Source organism: Malurus melanocephalus, unplaced genomic scaffold, assembly GCF_030028575.1.
Source record: "Malurus melanocephalus ecotype Western Australia unplaced genomic scaffold, MMel_1.1 scaffold_387, whole genome shotgun sequence".
In the NCBI taxonomy this organism is placed as follows: Eukaryota; Metazoa; Chordata; class Aves; order Passeriformes; family Maluridae; genus Malurus; species Malurus melanocephalus.
The window spans coordinates 500,616-520,778 of NW_026623619.1; the positions used below are offsets into that span (position 1 = coordinate 500,616).

Below are 20,163 nucleotides of genomic sequence, written 5' to 3' on the forward strand. Positions count from 1 at the left end.
TGTCTGCCTCTTCAGGCTGGAAACTTGAAGTGTTGCTTGACTGGTAGATATATTCAAAATTCATGTGTCACTTATAAGTTTATGCCAGTTACTTCTGTTCAAGAGAAGTGCAACTGTCATGGGTAGTCAGAAAGAAGGACAGCATTTCTTATTCACAGCAGCTTCAGGCAATTGCTCAAGGGAGTTACTCCCAGGACATGCCACTGTTCTCTTGTTYCAGCTCATGTAAACCCTGATTCTCTTCCAGTGAACCTGGCAACCTGAGGTATTTCCCCCCATATCCTCACCTCTCATCTTCACTAGATKGTCCCTGTTTAAATCAGCCTCTTGCTGGTTCTGATAAAAGAGCAACAGCACCAAAAGAGGCTCATGCTAGTGATGTCTTCCTTTCAATGAAGATATGAAACAAYGTCCCTGAAATACATACCACCATGGCAACTACCTCCTTCATACTGAATTAAGGCTCAGATACCCCCTGCTCTAATATGAAGAGCACTCCTTTACAAGGACTACCATACTGATAAAAGGTTCTAGTTTGCTCCAAAAAAGAGYCACATCCATCAAAACACAAAGCAGACTGAGAAGCACATGGAGGGGGTAACAGTACAGTGCTAACAAGCAACAACCTGTTCCTTGCGCCTACAAAGAATGCAATCCTTTAGAAGACACAATGCTGATAACAACTTGGTTTATTGATTACAGTGTAACACTAATAAAAAAACAAATAGATACTTTGCCAGTAYTCCTATCTAAATTCTAGGAGATTAGGGACATGTCTCAGTTCAAGGATACCCACAGCTCTGAGGGAGATAATTACAGAAAACCTTACACCATATTCTGCTGTTGGGATACCTACTCATGCTATTCAAAATGTTCCTTAGTTTCACAGTTCTCCTAATTCCATTGCCCTACCACTGTTTTACAGGAGCAAGCAAAGGAATGAAAGAGTAAACTATCACAATGAAGCAATAACGCTGACTGCTGTTTAGCAGATATGAAAGCAACAGCAGACCTTCTTTATGCAGACRTTCCAAGACAGCATAAATTGAGCCTATAGTTGTGACCTTCTGCCAGGAAGACCATCTCAGCTAACAGGGGCAATCCARCAGGTGTGATAAAGAAACATTGCCCATGTTCTCTCCAATCACCTGAAAGGAAGCCATTGCCTCTCAAAAGTTCCTTAGAAGGTCAGTTAATATTGCTTCTTCGAGGGAACATCAAAATTTCCCAGTTAACTGTGCTAGTTGTAGCCATCAGTGTGTTTGTAGAAACACAAACGTGCTTCTGGAAAACYTGTATTGCTTTGTCAAGTCTGGGAGCTGATATGCAATTGATTTGCTCTCAGGTTGGAAGAATGTGCTGCAGATAGAATATTCTGCAAATATTCTGTCCTTCATTTTAATTAATCACTTGAATGACAACATGGACGCTTATCCCATTGTACAGTGCACACAAGGCAATGTAAGCAAGTAACAGATGCAAGACTTGTTAGGAGATGGAGTTTTGCATTACAGAGAAAAAAACAGAGCAGGTTTCAAGCACAACAGCCAGTCCACAGTTCTGTATCTGGATAAGGGCAAGGAAAAAGGGATTGCCACACAGAGCAAAATTAGCATTATAAGTCCTCTCAAATAATAGAATGAAAGAGACAAGGTGCAAAACAAACATTGTATACTAAAAGAGGAATATTCAAATACACAAGTGCATGAACACTTCCTGCAAGGAACTCACAGGCAGTTTTGTTGAAAAGCTGATGACAGATATATAAATTACTGTCACAGCTAAGGCTGTGGAATACAAGAGATTACATTTAGCCCTGCCTCTACAATTATTACAAGATCACAATGAGAGGAAAATCAATGCAGTGTGCAGGAAATAGCTTACATTGGAGTTTAAAGAGAAGAGCTCCTAAATACAGCTCTCCCTCATCCTGACATAGAATGAGTATATCAGGCAGAAGATCCTCAAAATGTTCTGAGTCATTCTTTTCTGCTGAAAATGTTTAAATGACCTCATAACCTTCACCTTGCTCTTTTTATTAGTGGCCAGAATATATGCCAATGCTGTTTTTCAWCCTTCTCTAGCAAAGAACTATCACAGACCCTTTTAACGACTTCATTATCACCTTTTGGGCCAGAGAAGGAACACATGCTTACTCACAGAAGAAGCTGTGACTGTTCCCCAGAGATCTGCTTGAGGAAAACACGATTTTTAGATGTTAAATAATGAAACACTAGTCTCTAGTTAAAATTATTTGTGTTACTTTCCATTATGAAACTGGTCTATCCATTTGAGTTTAGTAATGATCTTGGTCAGGATGTTCAGCTGAAATGTTACACAGACAAATCTGTCACAAGTTAATCAAGCTGAAGTTGAGAAAATTAATAGCTTTTCATGACAAACACCCTTCCACTAAAACCAGTCCAACCTTCTTCATCCTTTGATTTGTGTGGCTAACTGGTTTGCAGCACAGCCTTGTGCCTGTGCTAATGCTTACCTGCATAGATCATGCAGCAGTGAAACCATCGAACTATTGCTCCTCAGATGACCATGACAGCTGAATTCCAGCCCACCTGTGCCATGACACTGAACTGGAACAATAAAGGCCTTGCCCCAAAAAAGCAGTGACAGCACCACTGCCTGTCCCACTGGTTTCTTCACACATTTATTGCTGTAGGCACAATCTCAGAAGCAAATCATGTTCAGGGTTCAGTCCCACATTCTGCCCTCTGGTACAAGCCAGACTGAGATTCTCAAGGCCTAGAGGCCAGATGACAGTACCCTGGCAGTGTTTAAAAAATGTCTAATGACTGATTGCCATCCAGGATCAGGGATCAATGATATAACAGGAATGAGAGCTAAAGAAGAAGCTCTGCTTCTGATATTGGCCTGAGTAGACGGTGGGCAGAGAGAAAAAAGCTCTTGGCTTACTCCTTGTGCTCCCCAATATCCCTCAGGGSCCCAGAATATTCTGGAAAACAGACAGTACTTCCCATACAATCTGCGAGAAATGATCCTATGGGCCAGGAAATGAGAGAAAAATCTTTAGACAATCTGTGTCATTTACCATACGAGCACGTGCTGAAGTCAGCCAAGCTCCTGAGTAGCTGATCACATGTGTTGTGCTTTCTATCCTTAAAAAACAAAGGCTGCAGATTAGGCCAGTTTCTCCAAGGAGCAGACAAACTGTGACAGTACTCTTCTCTCCTCTCACTATCCCACATGTGCTGCTTCTTTTGCATTTTGAGGGCATGGAACTGGATTTAAATGAGAAGAAAAAATCCCAACAAACCCCGTTCCACCCAACACAAGTAATATTGTATTTTTTTTGAGGGCTGTTACTGCCAGTTTTAATACATGTCCTAATGAAGACTGATTCATGAGCTGACTCCCTTATAAGGGCTTTGTAGTTAAAGAGGCTGGGAATAGGAACCTTGTTAAAATAAAGCTCTACTGAGCATTTTGCATTTCAAGACAGTTACCTCTTACGACTTTCTCTATTTGGTTCTCTAATTAAAAGGTTAGCAAACATGAACAGGGAGCATTTTACAGAACAGAAGGAACCTTAGGTCTCTCTGCTTGAGCCTTGAACTGAATTTAACTACTACAAGACGGTCAGTGATGCAATCACAGAGTTTCTTTAATTTCCTGCTACACACTTGCACATGGAATGAAAATTATGGGGAATGGAGGATAAGAGGGATTGSTCTCCTGCCTCTGAGTCTAATTTTCCCATATCATCAATACAGTCAAGGAAGGATCCTTCTTGCTCATGTTCAATGTCCTGTACAATGCTGGTATTCTGCAGTTATTTCTTCATCTTTGTCCTCATTGCTGTCCTCATTCCCAGCAAACACCTGGCTCTAAAAAATGGCAAGCATCAGAATCCAGACACACGATTGCAAGAAAAACGTTGCAGCAGCCCAAGAAAAGGTAACAGGTTTATTGGTGGATAAGTGGAGATMTGAGCTCTCAAACAAGAATTATCATTTCCCTTCCCCCCTTCCATCATTTTGATGGTCCTGATAGATCACTGGGAAGAGCAGTCCCCAGAATTGCTGTGAAGCACAGACAGAAGCTCTGGCTGTAACAAATAGCATTAGCAAAATGTCAGCAGATTCATGCTGTTACCACCCACCAGCTGCGCCATTAGCGGGTGTCTGCTCCTAAGGAGAACACGAGAAAGGGATGCCCAACAGTGCCACGGAGGCAGACGAGGGTGATTTACTGCTCTGTGCAGGGCAATAACATGGGCATGAATCACCAGGTGCCTTCAGAGAGAAGGTAGACTGGAGTTTGTGTCATAAAGAAAACAGGAAAGAAAGCATTGTCAGGTCTACGGCCTGCCTATCTTTCTCACATGGAATATGTAAATCATTCTTGTAAATCATTCTTGCAAATCATTCTTCAATCTTTGTCATCCTGGCCGTGAACAAAACAGATCCCCTCTGTGCCTTCTCAGGACACTGCAGCAGTCCTGGAGCAGCTGAGACAAGTGATGCCAATTAGATCCTCCTGTTAGACAACCCATTTTAGATGARGAATACCACACTGATGGTCTGATCCTGCTGGATATATCTCAGGAGACTGTTCCTAAGCTCTCCCGTTAAGTGGTTGTAAGGGTATCTTAGCACAAAAGTAAAAGAGAGAGATAACATTGTGACAGAAGGGTTCTTGGAATAAGGAAAAAGAATAAGACTGAAAGACAAGCCAATGTCCATGTCTGTGCCTGTCAGCTATTTAGAGGAAAGAAAATTAACCATTAAAATCACTACAAAAGCACAAGTAGAAGAGGTACAGAAGAGAATCTGAAATATTGTGTAAATGTGTCTCAGATACTTTCAAATTTCAAATGGCACTCAGACCATTTGAAATTGTGGCCTTGCCCATGATGTCAGTCACCTTTAAGTCAAGGTCTCCTACAACCTTCCAGGTCCTCAAATTACGTGACTATCCATTATCTACTGTGGTACCTCTGATTAATCCTTCTCAACGGACAAAAAATTCCCTACAAAGATGAATAGTGCTTCATTCTTACAAAATGCTTGACGTGTGATATTTCTGTTTTGCTCTAAGTGAGCTGCACTTGGAGCAGATCTGTCCTTTGTCGTAACCAGTGAGCTCAGTCACCAGCCTTGTACACTGTCTCCCGGAATATCTGCATAGTGCTTCCTTACAGCCCATTCCTTCCTCACAGGGAAGTTCAGCACAAAGAAAGAAGGTGGATTTCCAAAGGCCCTGATCTGTGTGTTCTCCTCTGATCCCTGAGAAAGTTCTAAGGCCCCAAGGTATAAAAGGAAGATTTTGACACAGCTTCATTCTCATTTTGCCGAACCCAAATGGGGATATGGACAGGTAAGGAGAGCATCCACCTAACACTGCAGAGAACAGACTTTGCAGCTCTGAAAGAGCTCTCAAAAACTGAAGTGTTAACTGAGCAGCAAGACAGCACACTGCAGCTGAAATTGGGTAATGGGACTTCTCAGAGGAGGAATGGGTAGGTTTCCCCCACCCTACCATCAAGGAATGTATTTACAGAATCAGCTTTCCCCACTGCCAGAAACAGAAGAGCAGAATTCCCATTGCTGTTTTCACCTGGCTAAGWGATCCTGCTTGAATGTGCAGGTGGTAATGGGGCACAGGCACACTGCTCAGCTTGCAGCTGATGTCACAGCAACAAGCCTGCTAAGCATCCAGCCCAAAGAGACAAAAGGTACTCCTCCCAGCACCTGGAGTCCCAGCATAAATATCCCCARAGGTATCTGCCTGGGAAAGTTCTTGATGCTACGTGTCTTCAAGCCTTATGAGCTCTTATTGGATCCTTTCCTGCCTTGAACTTCTTGGAAAGAGGAWTTTTGCTTTCCAGATTGTCCTACACTGAATGGATTTGTATTTGTTCTGCTCCCTGGGCCCTAGATGAGGGGAGAGAAAAGATGAGGAAATTTAACACAACACTAAGTCAAGTCGGGTTTCATTAAATGTAGTGTTTTAGACATGRCTGTCACACCCTTAATCTGAAGGGTAATTTTAGACATGGCTGTCACACCCTTAATCTGAAGGGTAATTTTGTTTCCAAAGATTGCAGGATGGGAGTTCGGTCACTTCCTCCTATGTGGATGACTTGTTTACCCTCCTAAGGCCTCTAATGATTTACCAGAGAATACACAGTGCATGAAAGTTATAAATAATGTACAAGTGTCAATATGTTTTATGTATTCACTTCAAACAAAAYATGAATCATGCTGCCCCTGCGTTTGCTGACTTTGGGCTTCTTTTGGATTTAAAGCTTATTTCAAATCTTTCATAAACTAGACTATTACCCTTTTTTTTTCCTTACCATGAAATGYACACCTTTTCACTGAATCACTTTTGCATTCCATGCTGCCAGCCAATGCTATTGTGAGATGTCTGTCACCCAAAATCTGCTAAATCCAATATTTGTCACTTAATCCTAATCATAATTTCCAGATAACCAGTACAGCAAAAAATAAATTACTTCATCAGCTCCACTCTCTTACATCTGCTTTATTCCCAACTGTAACACAACCAGTTATAATTGAGYTGCAGTTTAATCAACTAAGTGGGCCACCCTGTGAGGAAAAACGGAGGGAAAAAAAAAAAGAAAAAGAGAAAAAAAAAAAGAAGAGAGAATCTAGGTCACTCTGTTCTTAAGACAGCAAAATAGATAATTGCTTCACTCCACAGCATCCATGCTGCACTTGAGGTATAGTTGAGATGTTATGTAACTAATACCATCCATAGGTTAGCCAGACCATCTCTAATAATATGCCATAAATACTTCTTCCGTGCTCATGAAGGTGGTAGATCTGACTCATCCTTTTCAGACTGTGTGAAAACAAGGAATATTCCTACCCATGAGATTTTGAGGGGATTTTTGTGCGTTTTTACAAAGGGGAAGAAACCCCCTTTGATTATTTTTCTTGCATCTACAAAAAATTGATAGAAATGCTAGTCTTCAGCTGCTGTAGACTGACAGATCTCTCYGCCAAGAAAGACTGTGAAAATTTCTAAATTACATTATGTAATCAAAGAAGTGTATCAGAGAAGTGATTATGAGTGCTCAGGACCTTGTTGTGCAGAATCAAGCACTGAGTTTTCCTGGTCACTCAGAGATTGTGTCTGTTGGGTTGGATTAGCTCAACTGTCTTTCAGTTAGAAATAATTTTTGAGCACTTGGAAAGGACCTAGTGCAGAAGGATCTTCTACAGTACAAAGAAAAACATGCACAAAGTGATTCCTAAATAAATAACAGGCAAATAATCAGATAAGAACAAGCAATAAGACTGCATGTCTATAACAGAGATTTTTAAAAATGGGTGTTCTTAACTCAGGGCAGCCAATTCACAATACTCAACTGAAGTAAAAACACCATTGAAATTAACACACTCTACATTTAACCCAGGATTCAAGATGTGAAGCAAAGCCAAAACCTTGCTTTTTGATGTCGCTTTTCTGTGCTGAAACAGGACACTGCTGTCTGTGGTAGTGGTCAAGAATACATATTTTACCCACTTGTTTTAAGCAAATGTTATTGCATCTGCCAGCACAGCAGGAGCACCTGCACACTGTCCTGGAGGAGAGGTGCAAGCAGTGCCAYCTGAAATGTTCTACCAGAGCACATTCAAAACATAAAACCAGAAGTCCTGATCAAGCACCTTGACCATGAGGCAAGTCATTGTCTCCTCAACAGTGGATCTCATGAGTGAGATCCATGACCAAAAAAGGTGCTAAACACCTTGACATGGTGTTCAGATAGATGTGCATTGTAGTGGGATTTTTGTTTGGTATAGCATTCATTGGCAATACAACAAGGTGCACAGTCAGAAGAAAGGGATGGCACATTCCTTCTCTTCCAGAATTCATGCTGCACTGATCTTGTGTTCTACCATTCACCTGTGTGCCCTTGCTGAAGGTTTATTTTCAGTTAGGCACTCCTGAATTAGTCAGACAGCTTTAGGAGACTTGGTTGAAAAGTTGTCAGCCATGGGGAAGAAGCCTCACAAGGCTACAGGAGACATTTGAGCCCAAAAGGTTCAAACACGTGTCCTTCTTTGCGTGCTGGGCACCCTGAAAATGCCACGCAGGTAAGAGATCTAAGTCAGACTGAAATGTGAGCCTGAGTCCAGAACACTGAGATGGCAGACAGAAGGCACATAAAGCATGGAGCATAGTCCAGCAATCAGGAAAATAGTACATACTGGTACTCAGRAAGACAGAACAGCTTATTTTCAGACAACTGTTCAAAACCAGGAAGAAGTCCCAGAGAAACACCTAGTTCTTAAATTACTTAATTCTCAACTGTAGCATTTAAAAAAAAATTAAAAAAAAAAATCAAATGCATTGAAACATTGAAAACCATCCATGTAAATTGCAGGTAGAAGTTACCATGGAAGGAATTTCAAGTTATGCCTGAAAACTCAAAAAACCTTGCATGGGCTGAAACAYTGCAGCTGGAAAAATATTCCATGTAGCAATCTACTCTAGGAATTATTTTGTAAATCCACCAAGKCCTTTGAAATGCTAAAATGTTTTCAGAAAAGGGAGAATTATCACAGCTCTGTAACTAACTTGCCCAGAGACACATAATGCTGGTTCTCACTTAGCTAGGTTTGTCTTYTGAGATTATCAGAGATTGTCACATGCTGGATCAAAATCAAAATTTAATGTAAAAAACTAAACCACTTTTTAGAGGAATTATTACTATGGACAATCTTACAAGTGAAGACTCAAAAATATCAACTCCCTGTTGAGGTACTCAGGGAARTTATTTCCTAGCCCTACCTATCTAAGCATATACAATAATTTCAAATGCACCCAAGACTCAGCTTCCATTTCTCCCTGCTTGCTGCAGCAGCAGGATTCCCCAGGAAGATTACCTCTTCTCTCCCACTAGTCAGGAGACAATAATTACTGAGTCAAGGATGCTCATGGMGAATTCATTCACATTATTCTTTTACCAATATTGTCCTTCACTTTAAGTAGCTCTTCCTTCACTGCAGTGTTCACCTTTCTCATGTGTTAAGAGAGAGTAGTGGTGTCCCTCCTTAACCTTTTTCCTCAGCATTTTAATCTATCTCCATGTAATTATAAATTTCCTCTTTCATGCACCTTTTAATCTTGTCATTGTGCAGCCCAGCTGACATGGAACAGAAACCTCTGATATTTGAAGGAAAATTCAGATGAGAAAGTTGTAATTGTCAAGTGTTTTAAACATACAGAATTAATAACAAAAAAAAAACAAAAAAAACAAACACAAACCAAAATTTAAAAATACTCATCTGTTTCTGATAGAGTCTAGATTTTTTCTAACTAGTCTTCCAAGCACTTTTATTCCCAGCTAGAATTGTGTAGAGGAGCAACTATTTACATGTGCTGGCAAAATGTCAGAATATTTTTTCTTCTCCTCAGGTTTTTTTGCATATTTGTATTCTGTTTGGGATTTAATTTATTTTWAAAAGAATTAATTAAGGAAAAAACAAATCTAAAGGAAACTGCAAAGAGAAATTGGCTMATTAACAAAGAACAAATCATTTCACACAGGTTCAGGGAAGAGTGGCATGCATACACTTAGCCCAGCACAAAATAAATAATTGTCAAAGATTAAAAAGACATTTGTTTGGACATGATGTCTTAGTCTCATGTAGTCTTTCAGGTTTGCAATACGTCTTCTTTTCTTGATTGCTGAGAAAAAACAAACTAGGTATTTAAAGCTTTCCATTAAAAAAAAAATAAAAAACAAACAACCACCCACACCCTTAGTAAAACCTTCCAAAGTCCTCTCGCAAAATAAGATCTTGATTAATATATGCATTTTCAAAAAATTCAATAAACACACACACATTTAGGASAGACGCTGGAGCAGAGGCCAGGCAGTCCCACATGCCTCGTGCCCCTTCAGAGGGGATGCAGAAAGTTTCACCCCACATGCAGCAGCACTGTGGCAGGGAGGTGGAAAGAGCAAGAAAGTTTCATTGCCAATGTCATGTCAAGGACAAATTTTCAAGTCGTTAAATCCAGAAGATCAGCTCTGCCTGGCACCAAGAAGCAAGAAGCGTGATAGAAGGACAAAAGAATGTTGTTCACTTCCCATGAAGGGAAAAATGGCCACAGTGCTTCGTGGCCCGTGTGTCTTGTTGGGTCTGCTGTTTTCTTGGGATAATGGTGTCCTGCACAGCTTTCTCTGCCAGGAATGGACATCATTCAACCCAGAGAACAATGACCTTCCCAAGCACACGCAGGGTTCTGCCACAGGCCAGGCCAGCAATTGAGACAACCATCTTACTTTTGTTACCTTCCACAGAGGGTTCACACTTCTTTTCTGCTGGTCAAYTTTGCCTGAGCTTGCCAGAAAAAAAAAACAAAACAGAAGAGATTGATCCAGGAACACATAGACAAAGAAACTCAACTATTTGTCAAGCTCAACTATTTGTCATTGATACACATTTCTTTCCCATCTTTTTTCCATTAATTGTTGTCTGCCTTCCCCTTCATTGCTCCAATTCTGTCCAGAGACTGAAGTTACCAGAACAGCTCCACCACTCCCCACTTGGATTTTTCATTTGGCCCTTCCCTTATTTTTCACAGAMGGTAATTCACAGCCATTTGAATCCCAAATTTATGTTGATGTTGCTGTATGTTTGACATTGCTTCAAGGTCAGTACCACTGCAAATAAGCCATGAGACTCAAATCATGATGCAAAAATGTAAGCAGCTACTAAGCAGATTCATTTTTGTAGGTAATGACACATTCAAATTGCAAAAGAGATGCACAAAGTCAGCAGATTAAATTTGTTCTTTGTATTAATGCACTTCTGCAGTGATAGCATCCAACCAATTTGAAAGCAGCTCATTTAAAAATWCAGGGGACAGGGGGGAAAAAAGAAAAATCAATCCTCAAATTGCACAGGGTGGTCATCAATTTGTTCCTAGCAGAGAGACACGCTTTGCTTGAAGTATTTTGTTTCTCATACACACTGTGATTTGTACCAGGGACAGATCACTGGTAACCTTTGCCATGTCTGTGACTGCAGCTGATCCCCTCTAGCAAACCACGTGAGCATSTGCTCAGCAGCCGGGGGAAACTTTCAGCCTTCTCAGCAATGTTCTGCATCCCGAGACACGTACTCCAGACACAAAAACCAAGCTGAGAGAAACATAACTGGCTGTATCCAAGCTCTCACAATCAAATTGTACCTGAGAAAGTACGATGGCAACCAGCAAAGGGCTCAGAGCAGTAAGTTAGCAAATTTTTAAGKTTCTGTGTTGCCTTGATTTCAGCACCTGGAATGAATGTACAAAGGCATTGCAGAGGTGCAGCCTCACCATGGAGAACAGTCAAGGTTAAGGCAGAGTACTTTCTGTCCCACCACTGAAGAGGAGAGACAAAGAATTTGGAAGAGCCTTCAGCATGCTGCTGATGGTCTTTACAGCTGTTGGAAGTGGGAACAGAACCTCTGCAGCTTTGAGGGACTGACATCCCAATTACCACTTCATGAACCACATCCTCTCCCCGATGACCTGAAAAACTCTGAATTCTCACCCTAGATAACACTAGAACCTGTATTTGTCTGAGTCTCAACGTCAGTGTCTATTCTCTCTTTCTCTTCTCTGAACACTGCCACAAAGTTCAGAGAAAGGATCTTGGCCTTCAGACAGAAAAACACACCTTTAGCATGGAACCCTCTGTCATGTGACAAGCCAATGGCAATTCTTTAGAGATCTGTCCCTTTCYTTCTGCCAGCCTTCCCTGTTTATTGCCGTCCCTCTTCCAGGCCTCCTGAACAATTTAGCTCTCTTCAAACACCGCTGGAGAGCTTCTCTGGCAACTGCCACATGAAATTTTATGGGCAACCATCTTGTTGCTAGGATGGATTTTTGTGCTCTTGGCCTTGTGAGGCCACCCCAAGATGAAAGAGACATTCTTGCCTTCTGTGAGGGTAGGATGCCTGCCTTCCCTCAGTAGAGAGCCTTTGCAGAATTTATTCAGGGTTTTTGGAGTCCTATACCATCCTGCACAGCCAACAAATACARACCATACTCTCTCAACATAACCCAGCAAGAYTTCTAAACCCAGGCAGCCCTCATGGATTTGATCTCACAGCCTTATGAATTCAAACCTTACCCTTCCTGTGAGAAGGGTAAGCCCTCCCACATTCATCAGCCTTCACACACATCATTCTTCCCTCACGTCTGTCCTTTTGCCAGCGCATGAGCAAGTGTCTCCTCAGCTAACAGCTGAGCTGCATCCTGAGCTTCCCTCTCCTTGAGAACCAACACAAAGGCAAACCAGCAGCTTGTATTTAGAGAGTCCCATTTCACAGGGAAGATCTGGATAACTGTAATGCATCATGCCCTAGGCTCCTGCCCGGCTCCAAACCCGCTGCTGCAGGCAGCATTTCCTATGCAGCTGACATCGCATAGGATTTCAGCCCTGACAAACTCTGTTTGTGCCAAAGTCATGCAGCTGGCAAGAAACCACCACTTTTCTCTGCTTTAATTATGAAAGGTGGTAAAAAAAAAGTCAGAAAAATTCAGGTATGCAGCAAGATATATTAAAATCCAAAGTATGCAGAACTTCCTTCTAAGTGAAGAAAAACCAAGGACAATCTTTTCTTCTACTATGAATCTATCCTAGACAGACTACTTAATATATGTGAAATTTCCTTATATCTCCCTCTCTGAGAGAGAAAACTTTGTGCTTATCCATGTCACTCCTCTCCAAGCAGGCTTTTGCAGGAGAAATCTCAGTTAAGCTCTTTGTGGCCTACCTCTACAATCAGCTGAAGATTGCACATTTCCTCCAAGGACACTTCAATAAGCACACTGCTCTCAGTGCCTGTTTGCAAGTAAGACAAATATAAGTAAGACTCCAGCAGGCATGAGTAGAGCTTTTGTATGATTCTAACAGTAACAGGCCAAACAGAGGCAAGAARATATAAAAGGAAGCTTTCTCAAAAGAGGCACAGGAAAGTAGGACCTGGTTGGTTTTTCATCTCCTGGTTTGGATCATGGATGGAATACATCAGCTGACCATCACTGTGGTTGGTTCACTGGTATCATTTCTACAGCAATCATTTGCTTCCTTGGAAGAYATCTTGCAACTTAATCAAATTTTTTTAAGAATCTCTTTGCCGGCAGTATGCATTAGGAAAAAAAAGAAAAATAAAGGATATTAATAGCATTCCTTGTGAAAAAGGTATGCATCAGATATGCCACCTATCCCAGGTTTCTACCTCCTGTCTCTGGATTGCAGGAAGAAAGGATCAGAATCTCCTTCTCCACTTCCCTTCTTCAAAAAGCTGTAGAGAGCAATGAGGTGACCCCTCTGCCTCCTTTTCTCCAGAGCAGAAAAACAAGTCCTTAGCCCCTCGTCAGAAGKCATTCCTTCTAGTCCTTTCACCAGCTCTGTTGCCCTCCTCTGGATGCATTCAACTCCCTTAAAAATCTTTTCAATTTGAGGGTCCCATAATTATACACAATGGAGGTGGAAGTTATCGGAGAATGAAAGTACATGGTCCCCCAATATCTATCACATGCTACAGAGGGCTTCAGATCTCATCTCTTGCCAGATTCTCCCATCTCTGTGATTTGGATGCATCTGACTGCAAAATGTGTTAAAGGTTTAAGGATCAAAAACAAAAGAGGCCCCAGGAGTAAATACCAGCACTATCTGTTGGTATTGCAGCTTCACACTACAGTTTCTGTCCTGCTCCAGAACTCCCTACACTAGCATAAGCAGCAGAGCACAGCTAGTGGATGCACGAGGTCCCAGAGCAGCACAGGGGCTCAGCAGAGAGCTGGAAATGTGAGAAACAAGAGAGTGATTTGGAGAAGGAGAAAACAGAAATCCCTGCCTTTATTTCACAGTCTGTTCCACCCTGAATAGTTCTATTTTGCCTCTGACTGCACTCAATCTTGCTAAATTCTGCAGGAAAAAATTAAGGACTTAATCCTCACATCACAAGCTACTAAAGTGAGGCAAATGCAGCAGCAGAATACACAGAAGGTCACTGCTAAGACATTAAACACTAGTATGATTTTCAGTCAGGCTTATCTGTCATTCACACACCCTCGCATCTTCCCTAATGTAAGCTTAGCACAGGAGCAGCTCTTTCAGAGYGTAAGTCACACAGTGACTTAAATCCCATTATCTTCATGAGGGTTTGGATCTCTGTCTGCCTTCAAGAGCAAGGGGACTCCCTCTGGACTGTGTTTTGTGGTATACCTAGCTGAATCAAAGTTTCTGGTAAGGGATGTGAAGTGCCCCGCTGCTGACATATTCCAGATGGCAATCTGGTTGCATTTGTCTTTTGCCTACGGGATTTTAAGAACCCTTCTGAACCAAAACAAGTGTCCACTGATTCTTGACAGAGGCAGCGGATGTGAAGCAGCAGTCACCGCTCTAAACTGCTGCCAATAAATCAGAAAATCATCATGCTTACAATATCTATCATAGTGAATATCTATCCAGAAACCCAGAGGTACCTTTCCTCCTCGTGGGGCTCACATTGTATGATGAATTCAAGGGATGGTGGAAACATGAAGAAGAAATTTAGATGGTACCATTCTATGCACTGCTACATGTGAAAGGATTTGCATCATTCATCCACAGGCTGACATTAGGAAAAGTCARTATTTAAGGCAGGTATCCCAACTTTATATCATCCAGTTCTTGCCATTTCTCTCATTCATGGCAATAAAAGCAGCATATCAAAAGGGCTCTGTGCAGCATCGTATTTAGAGCTACTGTGTGTTCTGTATAGCCACAATTTCACCACATTCTGGTCTGCAGAATGTTGCTTTCTGCAGTAAGAAATCTCTCTCTTATCAAACACATCATGATTCAACCTCTGGTAAACTGCCCTTACCTTCCACAGGCTTTCCTCTTTTCTTTTTCCTAAGAAAATGTCTCAGACCCTTGGCCCTCAAAACACCCAGTAACAGAATGACACCCAGAAAGGCTTCATGAAGTTCATTGTCTTCTATTTCAATCCAGTTTCCCTACTTGTCCAAGCCAGCAGTAGAAGAGGAAATGATAGTGTAGTACAACATGGGAGTCAGGTATTCATAGACACTTTGCTTTCACATAAACTTAGGAAGAAACAAGCAATGCACAGTGGAAGGCATAAACTCCTTCAGGACCCATTTTGTATCTTCCACTCCCTGCTTTTTCCTGGGAAATCATACACATTGGTCATGACGGCAGCAGACCAGCTCTGGCAAAGAGCCCTTCTAACATAAAACATAGTCATGAAATCACTCTGATTGTATTGATTTAATGAACTGTCATAGGAACAGCAAAGTGACCAATCACCCTGGCTACACACCTCTGTCAAYATCTGGTGGTGTAGCAAGGTCAGAGGTACAAAATACCCCCTTGCTGTTACTCCTGCGAAAGAAGCTGCAATTTTAAACCTTTAGATTTCCTCTTTCTGCTTTCTTCTTCTTGTCTTACACAGCTAACCAGCATTGTGACTTCTCCATGGCTTCTGTCRCTGTCAGACAGTAAATAGTGTGACTTCCACATAGGAGGTTGAAAGCTCAGAATTGCATTAAAAAAAATTTTWAAAAAATGCTACAGAAGCAAATTGGCCAAATAACCTAGTATCTTGTACCGCTTTTCTGGACCACAGTTCCCACTGCTAATGAAAGGGTCAAGGATTTTGCCATGAAGAGGCCAGGGATTTAAAAAGACACATTTCAAGCTGGTCAACCTCCAGGCAGAAACTCTGCTGCCAACACTAGCAGCAAAATCCCAGAGCTGGCAGTAGAGCTGAGGATGACCTTCCACTGCACACAAACAGCAGGCTTCTGCAGAACCTCTTTAACAAGACAGGGAAAGGACACGTTCTACTTCAGTAATGCAATAACCTGTCAAACTCATTTCACGAATCTAAATAACAATAATCTGGAAGTCACAYAGATTTCCAAACAGAGAAACCACATAATTGCCATTGCTTGCCTGGTAACTTGGCTCACCTACCTTTCAAAACACCTCATTGCCTTCTTTTCCTGTGGGCAAAGCTTCATTGAAAAACAAATCTGATMGTTCTGTCCCATTAGAGACAAAGGTAATATCTTCAAAGTTTGCTTCACAAATGGCAAAATTCCCGCAGAAGCATAAGGTTGATGCTGCCACTAATTATCAGAGAGTGAAAACWCCTCTTCCTCTGTAAGGTGACTGAGGAGGTAGGAGAACAATGACATTTTTCTTTCAGTGCCTCATCTGATCACTTCCTATGACCAAACCTGGTCCCAAACTCCTTGTGTGCTTCAGAACCCTGCACAGCCCTGTCCAACAGGGAAAGGTCAAAAGCACCCACCTGCAAACAGTTTTCAAACCCAGGCTCTTTGCTATCACAAGTTCTGCTTAAGCCTCATTTGGGGGCTGTACACTGGGAAGAAAAAATTACATACCCGTTATGAAAATTACATACCCATTACGGTCTGTCAAGGACACCCAGCTGGCCATCAGCTTTTGTGAAATGTCACCAGCTGAGATAGCGAAAGGTTAAACTTAAGCTATCTTAGCTGTAGGTGCTCTGCAAGCAGTGTCTATAGCAGGTCTGATTCTCTGTAAATTAGAGGGGACTTTACTGGCAAAATTGCAGCATTTTTTTCTTTCTTTCAGGGGTACCAWAAGAGATTTTGAGAATGGGATAAGAACTTCTGCACCATTCAAATAATCCTGGCAAACAGACAAATTAATTCAGAGGTGTTCTGGGAAAAGCTATATTAAACTAAAATCAGAGCCATGAATTACACACAATTGCCTCCCAGAAAATGAGGATGATAATTACAATTACCAGCAGATCAGACCAGCTATCCTAGCCAAAGCAAGCCTATCAATCACTAAAGGTTTGGTGCTTTGCTCAGTTTGAGTATCTTTGCAGATACAATTCACAGATTCATAGATTATTCTGAGTTGGAAGGGACCCAGAAGGATCATTTAGTCCAACTTTTAAACAAATCTCACTTTGGTTATCAGAACTGGCAGACAAAAAGGGGTTCTGGCCCCAAAACTGTAGTCCTTGGCTTGCTGTGCCAGTGCGACCAGCTTGGATGATTTGCATCAGCTTGGACTTTAACTCCAGGGAGAAAAAAATGTCCAAAACCACATTTATTTTCCATATTATATTTGCACTTGGAGATCTTGTTTTATCTTGTTGAAACTATTTCTAATTTTAAAATAGGACTCCACTTAATGAATTAGCATTTCCTGGATTTTACCACTCTGCAGAGACATCTCCTTTATTGAGTAAGTGGGTAAGTTCCAGACACATTAAGTCATCTGGCAGAAGAGCTGGTGCCCTGAGCTGCATCTTGACAGACATCAGGAGCTCAGACTTCACAAAAAGATGCCTTTTATTTTACCTTCTCAGAACAGTGCAGACCCTTACCCTGGCATGCAATAGGATCTTAGAACGCAGGTCTGCCCAGGGTGAACGTTGTTAAGCACAGGCAGACACTGCTTCCAAGWCGTGTGAAGTCACCAAGCTGCAGACATGCATCTCAGATGTTATTCCTTTGCGGCAGCCCTCCTCCCCCTGCCTTTAACTGCAGTCTCTGAGCAGCTATTCCCCTTTACTGGATTCACGGATCTCCAGCTGTAGTGGAGTTTGCAGGTACGTTAGTTCATTTCTGTGCAAGCACCCTTATTCATACTACAGGRAGCAGTGCAAAACCTGCACATCTTAACACTAATTCTCCCTCAAAACAAGCACTGAAGGGTGAAATGAGACATAGCACTGCTACCACACAAACTRTTACCTTCTCATGCAGATGTCTTACTACCTTGCTATGTTGTGCAACCAAATTAATCATTTTTTTTCTCAAATTTGAACTCCCTATTCAAAATACYACAGCTAAAACTTGGTTTTCTTGCTCTGTTCTTAACTGTGACAATTTGGCTCCCCTAGTGAAAAACACCCACCACTTTCAGCAATGAAAGAAACGTTGCACCCGTGCCATGGGAGAGAGTCCTGCAGTAAATGTTGAAGTTGTGTATGACATCAATATCACCACACATTTACATTTACACAGTCCCATGACTCTACAGTTTCTTCAAAGAAAAAAGCATGAAAAATGCTCACATGAGACAATGCACAAGAGAGAATGATCAACTTCCTCTGAGGCCAATATTTCAGCTCCTAACAGCACCAGCATTGCCTAAGTAACAACAATGCTTAGACCAAGTGTTCAGGTCAAGCAGCCGAGAAAGCAACTGCGGCAGAAAGAAGGAACCTCATTACCGAATATTTGTGTGTTATTTTCATTTTCTTSTACACACTTCCCTACTTTTTCTATTTTCCACCACTAGAGTAAAAGAATTCTTCACACATGTAAGCTAATACACAGGAACACATAGAAGGCTGGTCTCAAATCAGGTAGGGTGTGTAGGAATATGCTATTACCATTTCCCTCCTTATTGTGACAGTGTTCTTACTGAAAATAACCCTCAAAATATTAAGGACAAAAATTTCTGCACTGGCCGTTTTTTCAGGATTTTGCCAATCTTTGGGGCAAAGAAGAAAGAGGGCTCACACACATAGATAAAATGMCACTCTTTCTTTGGGTTCACTCTGCCTAAACCAGCCTGCGTCCTTTAGAATCCTGCCTCACTGGCATGGCATGAAGCAAGTCAAGACCTGCACACCGCACAGCGGGATATGCAGCCCGTTGGTAGGGTGCCAATTAGGCATGACCCAGGGCCAGCACACCTTGTGGGGGAGGACTCTTCTCTGACATGGGGCTTTGGTCTCTGCTTGTTGCTGCCCTCTCCTGCTCAGACTCTTCAAACACTCCGCTCTGGGATCACAAATCAGCGACAGCTCCTCCAGGTCCTCAAAAAAACATTCCACCTGCAGACCCTACCATAGTAGAGAATCCTCTCCCTTGTCAGGTGCAAAGGAGGGGATAGGAAGGATTCAAGGCCCCTCATGCCAACCACACTTACCTCCTAGAGCTTGTTTCATAACAAAATCCATGGTTGGTTGTTTGGGGTCCTGCCCACTTCACACTCACATGCACAGAGACCAGGAATTCTTGGAAGGCAGCCTGCAAAGAGGCACAATTAAAAGAGGAATAGTGTCTCAAGGAGAAGAAAAGGCTAATGCCTGGCCTTCCTCAGCTCTCTCCCCACAGCCTTTCTCCTTTTGTCTGAGGGCAGACAAGTTTCCAACCCTCCATCCCTTCAGAACCTGCTCKGCACAAGGCGCTCGGGCAGAGCTGCATGCTGGCGAGCGGTCAGCGGGTGGGAGGAGTCAGGGGCACACGGTGGCTTCCCCAGGCAGGGCAAGTGGCCGGGAGCAAGTGCGGAGGAGCAATGCGGTGCCCCTTCACGGTTTGTCTCCTGCAGGGCAGGAAGGGGTTAAACCTTTGAACTTTCTCGTTTCCCCGCCTGCTTTTCGCCCTCTCGGTTTTCAGAGGGTTTGCTCCGGGATGTCAGCTCCGCCCGGGACCGCCGAGGGGGCATTTGAAGGTGAAGCGCTCGGCAAGCGCCCGGGAGAACAAGCGGGGATGCCGGGCGGTCAGGRTGAGGATGCAGTGCGGGTGGCGGGATGGAAAGTGCCCCACCAGAACCCCTCGGACAGTCCCCAGCGCAATGCCAGCGCGGGCTGCCCCTCCGCAGGGTGAGCCGGGACGGCTCAAGGTTGCGACCGGCCGGCCCCAAGTGCAGCAGGGCAGCGGCTGCTGCATCCCACCCCCCGCCCGGCTCCGGCAGCGGGTCACAGCCGTGCCAGCACCTGCAGGGACGAGCGCTGTCCCTGTCCCTGCGTGCCCGCACCCCGCCTCTCCTGTGTGCCCTTCCCGGCTCGGCTCGGCTCGGCCCCGCTACCTCGCTCGGCGACAGGCGCTGTGGTGACACGGGCCGGGCCGGGGCAGGTGGCTGCGGCAGGTGGCGGCTGCTGCGGCTCCTCTCCTGTCGCACGGGCTCCGGCCGGCGCCCGTGTGCCCGAGGGCTGCCGGGGAAGTTGCGGGTGCGGAGCGGGGGAGAAGGGATGAGTCCAGAGCTTCTCCCTACTTTTCCCCCCGCGCCCCTCTTTTTATCACAGCATTTCCGGACCATCCCACCGACACGGTCCCTCCTTCCTCCTCCCCTCGTTGCGGGAGCTGGACTCTCTCCCTCCCCCTGCCTCCGGC

At 43.2% G+C, this 20,163-nt stretch overlaps 1 protein-coding gene across 1 annotated transcript in view; it reads right to left on the reverse strand.

Moving 5' to 3' along the window:
* CPLX1 (complexin 1) overlaps positions 1–19,949 on the reverse strand; it is a 104,393-nt gene extending 84,444 nt beyond the window's left edge. The window contains exons 1-2 of the mRNA XM_057379098.1: positions 19,859–19,949; positions 18,977–19,077 (exon numbers count right to left, since the gene is read on the reverse strand). Of these exons, the coding sequence (XP_057235081.1) occupies positions 18,977–19,007 (31 nt within the window). The 5' untranslated portion in view covers positions 19,008–19,077; positions 19,859–19,949. The remainder of the gene's footprint in view (positions 1–18,976; positions 19,078–19,858) is intronic.
* Between the last annotated feature and the right edge of the window lie 214 nt (positions 19,950–20,163).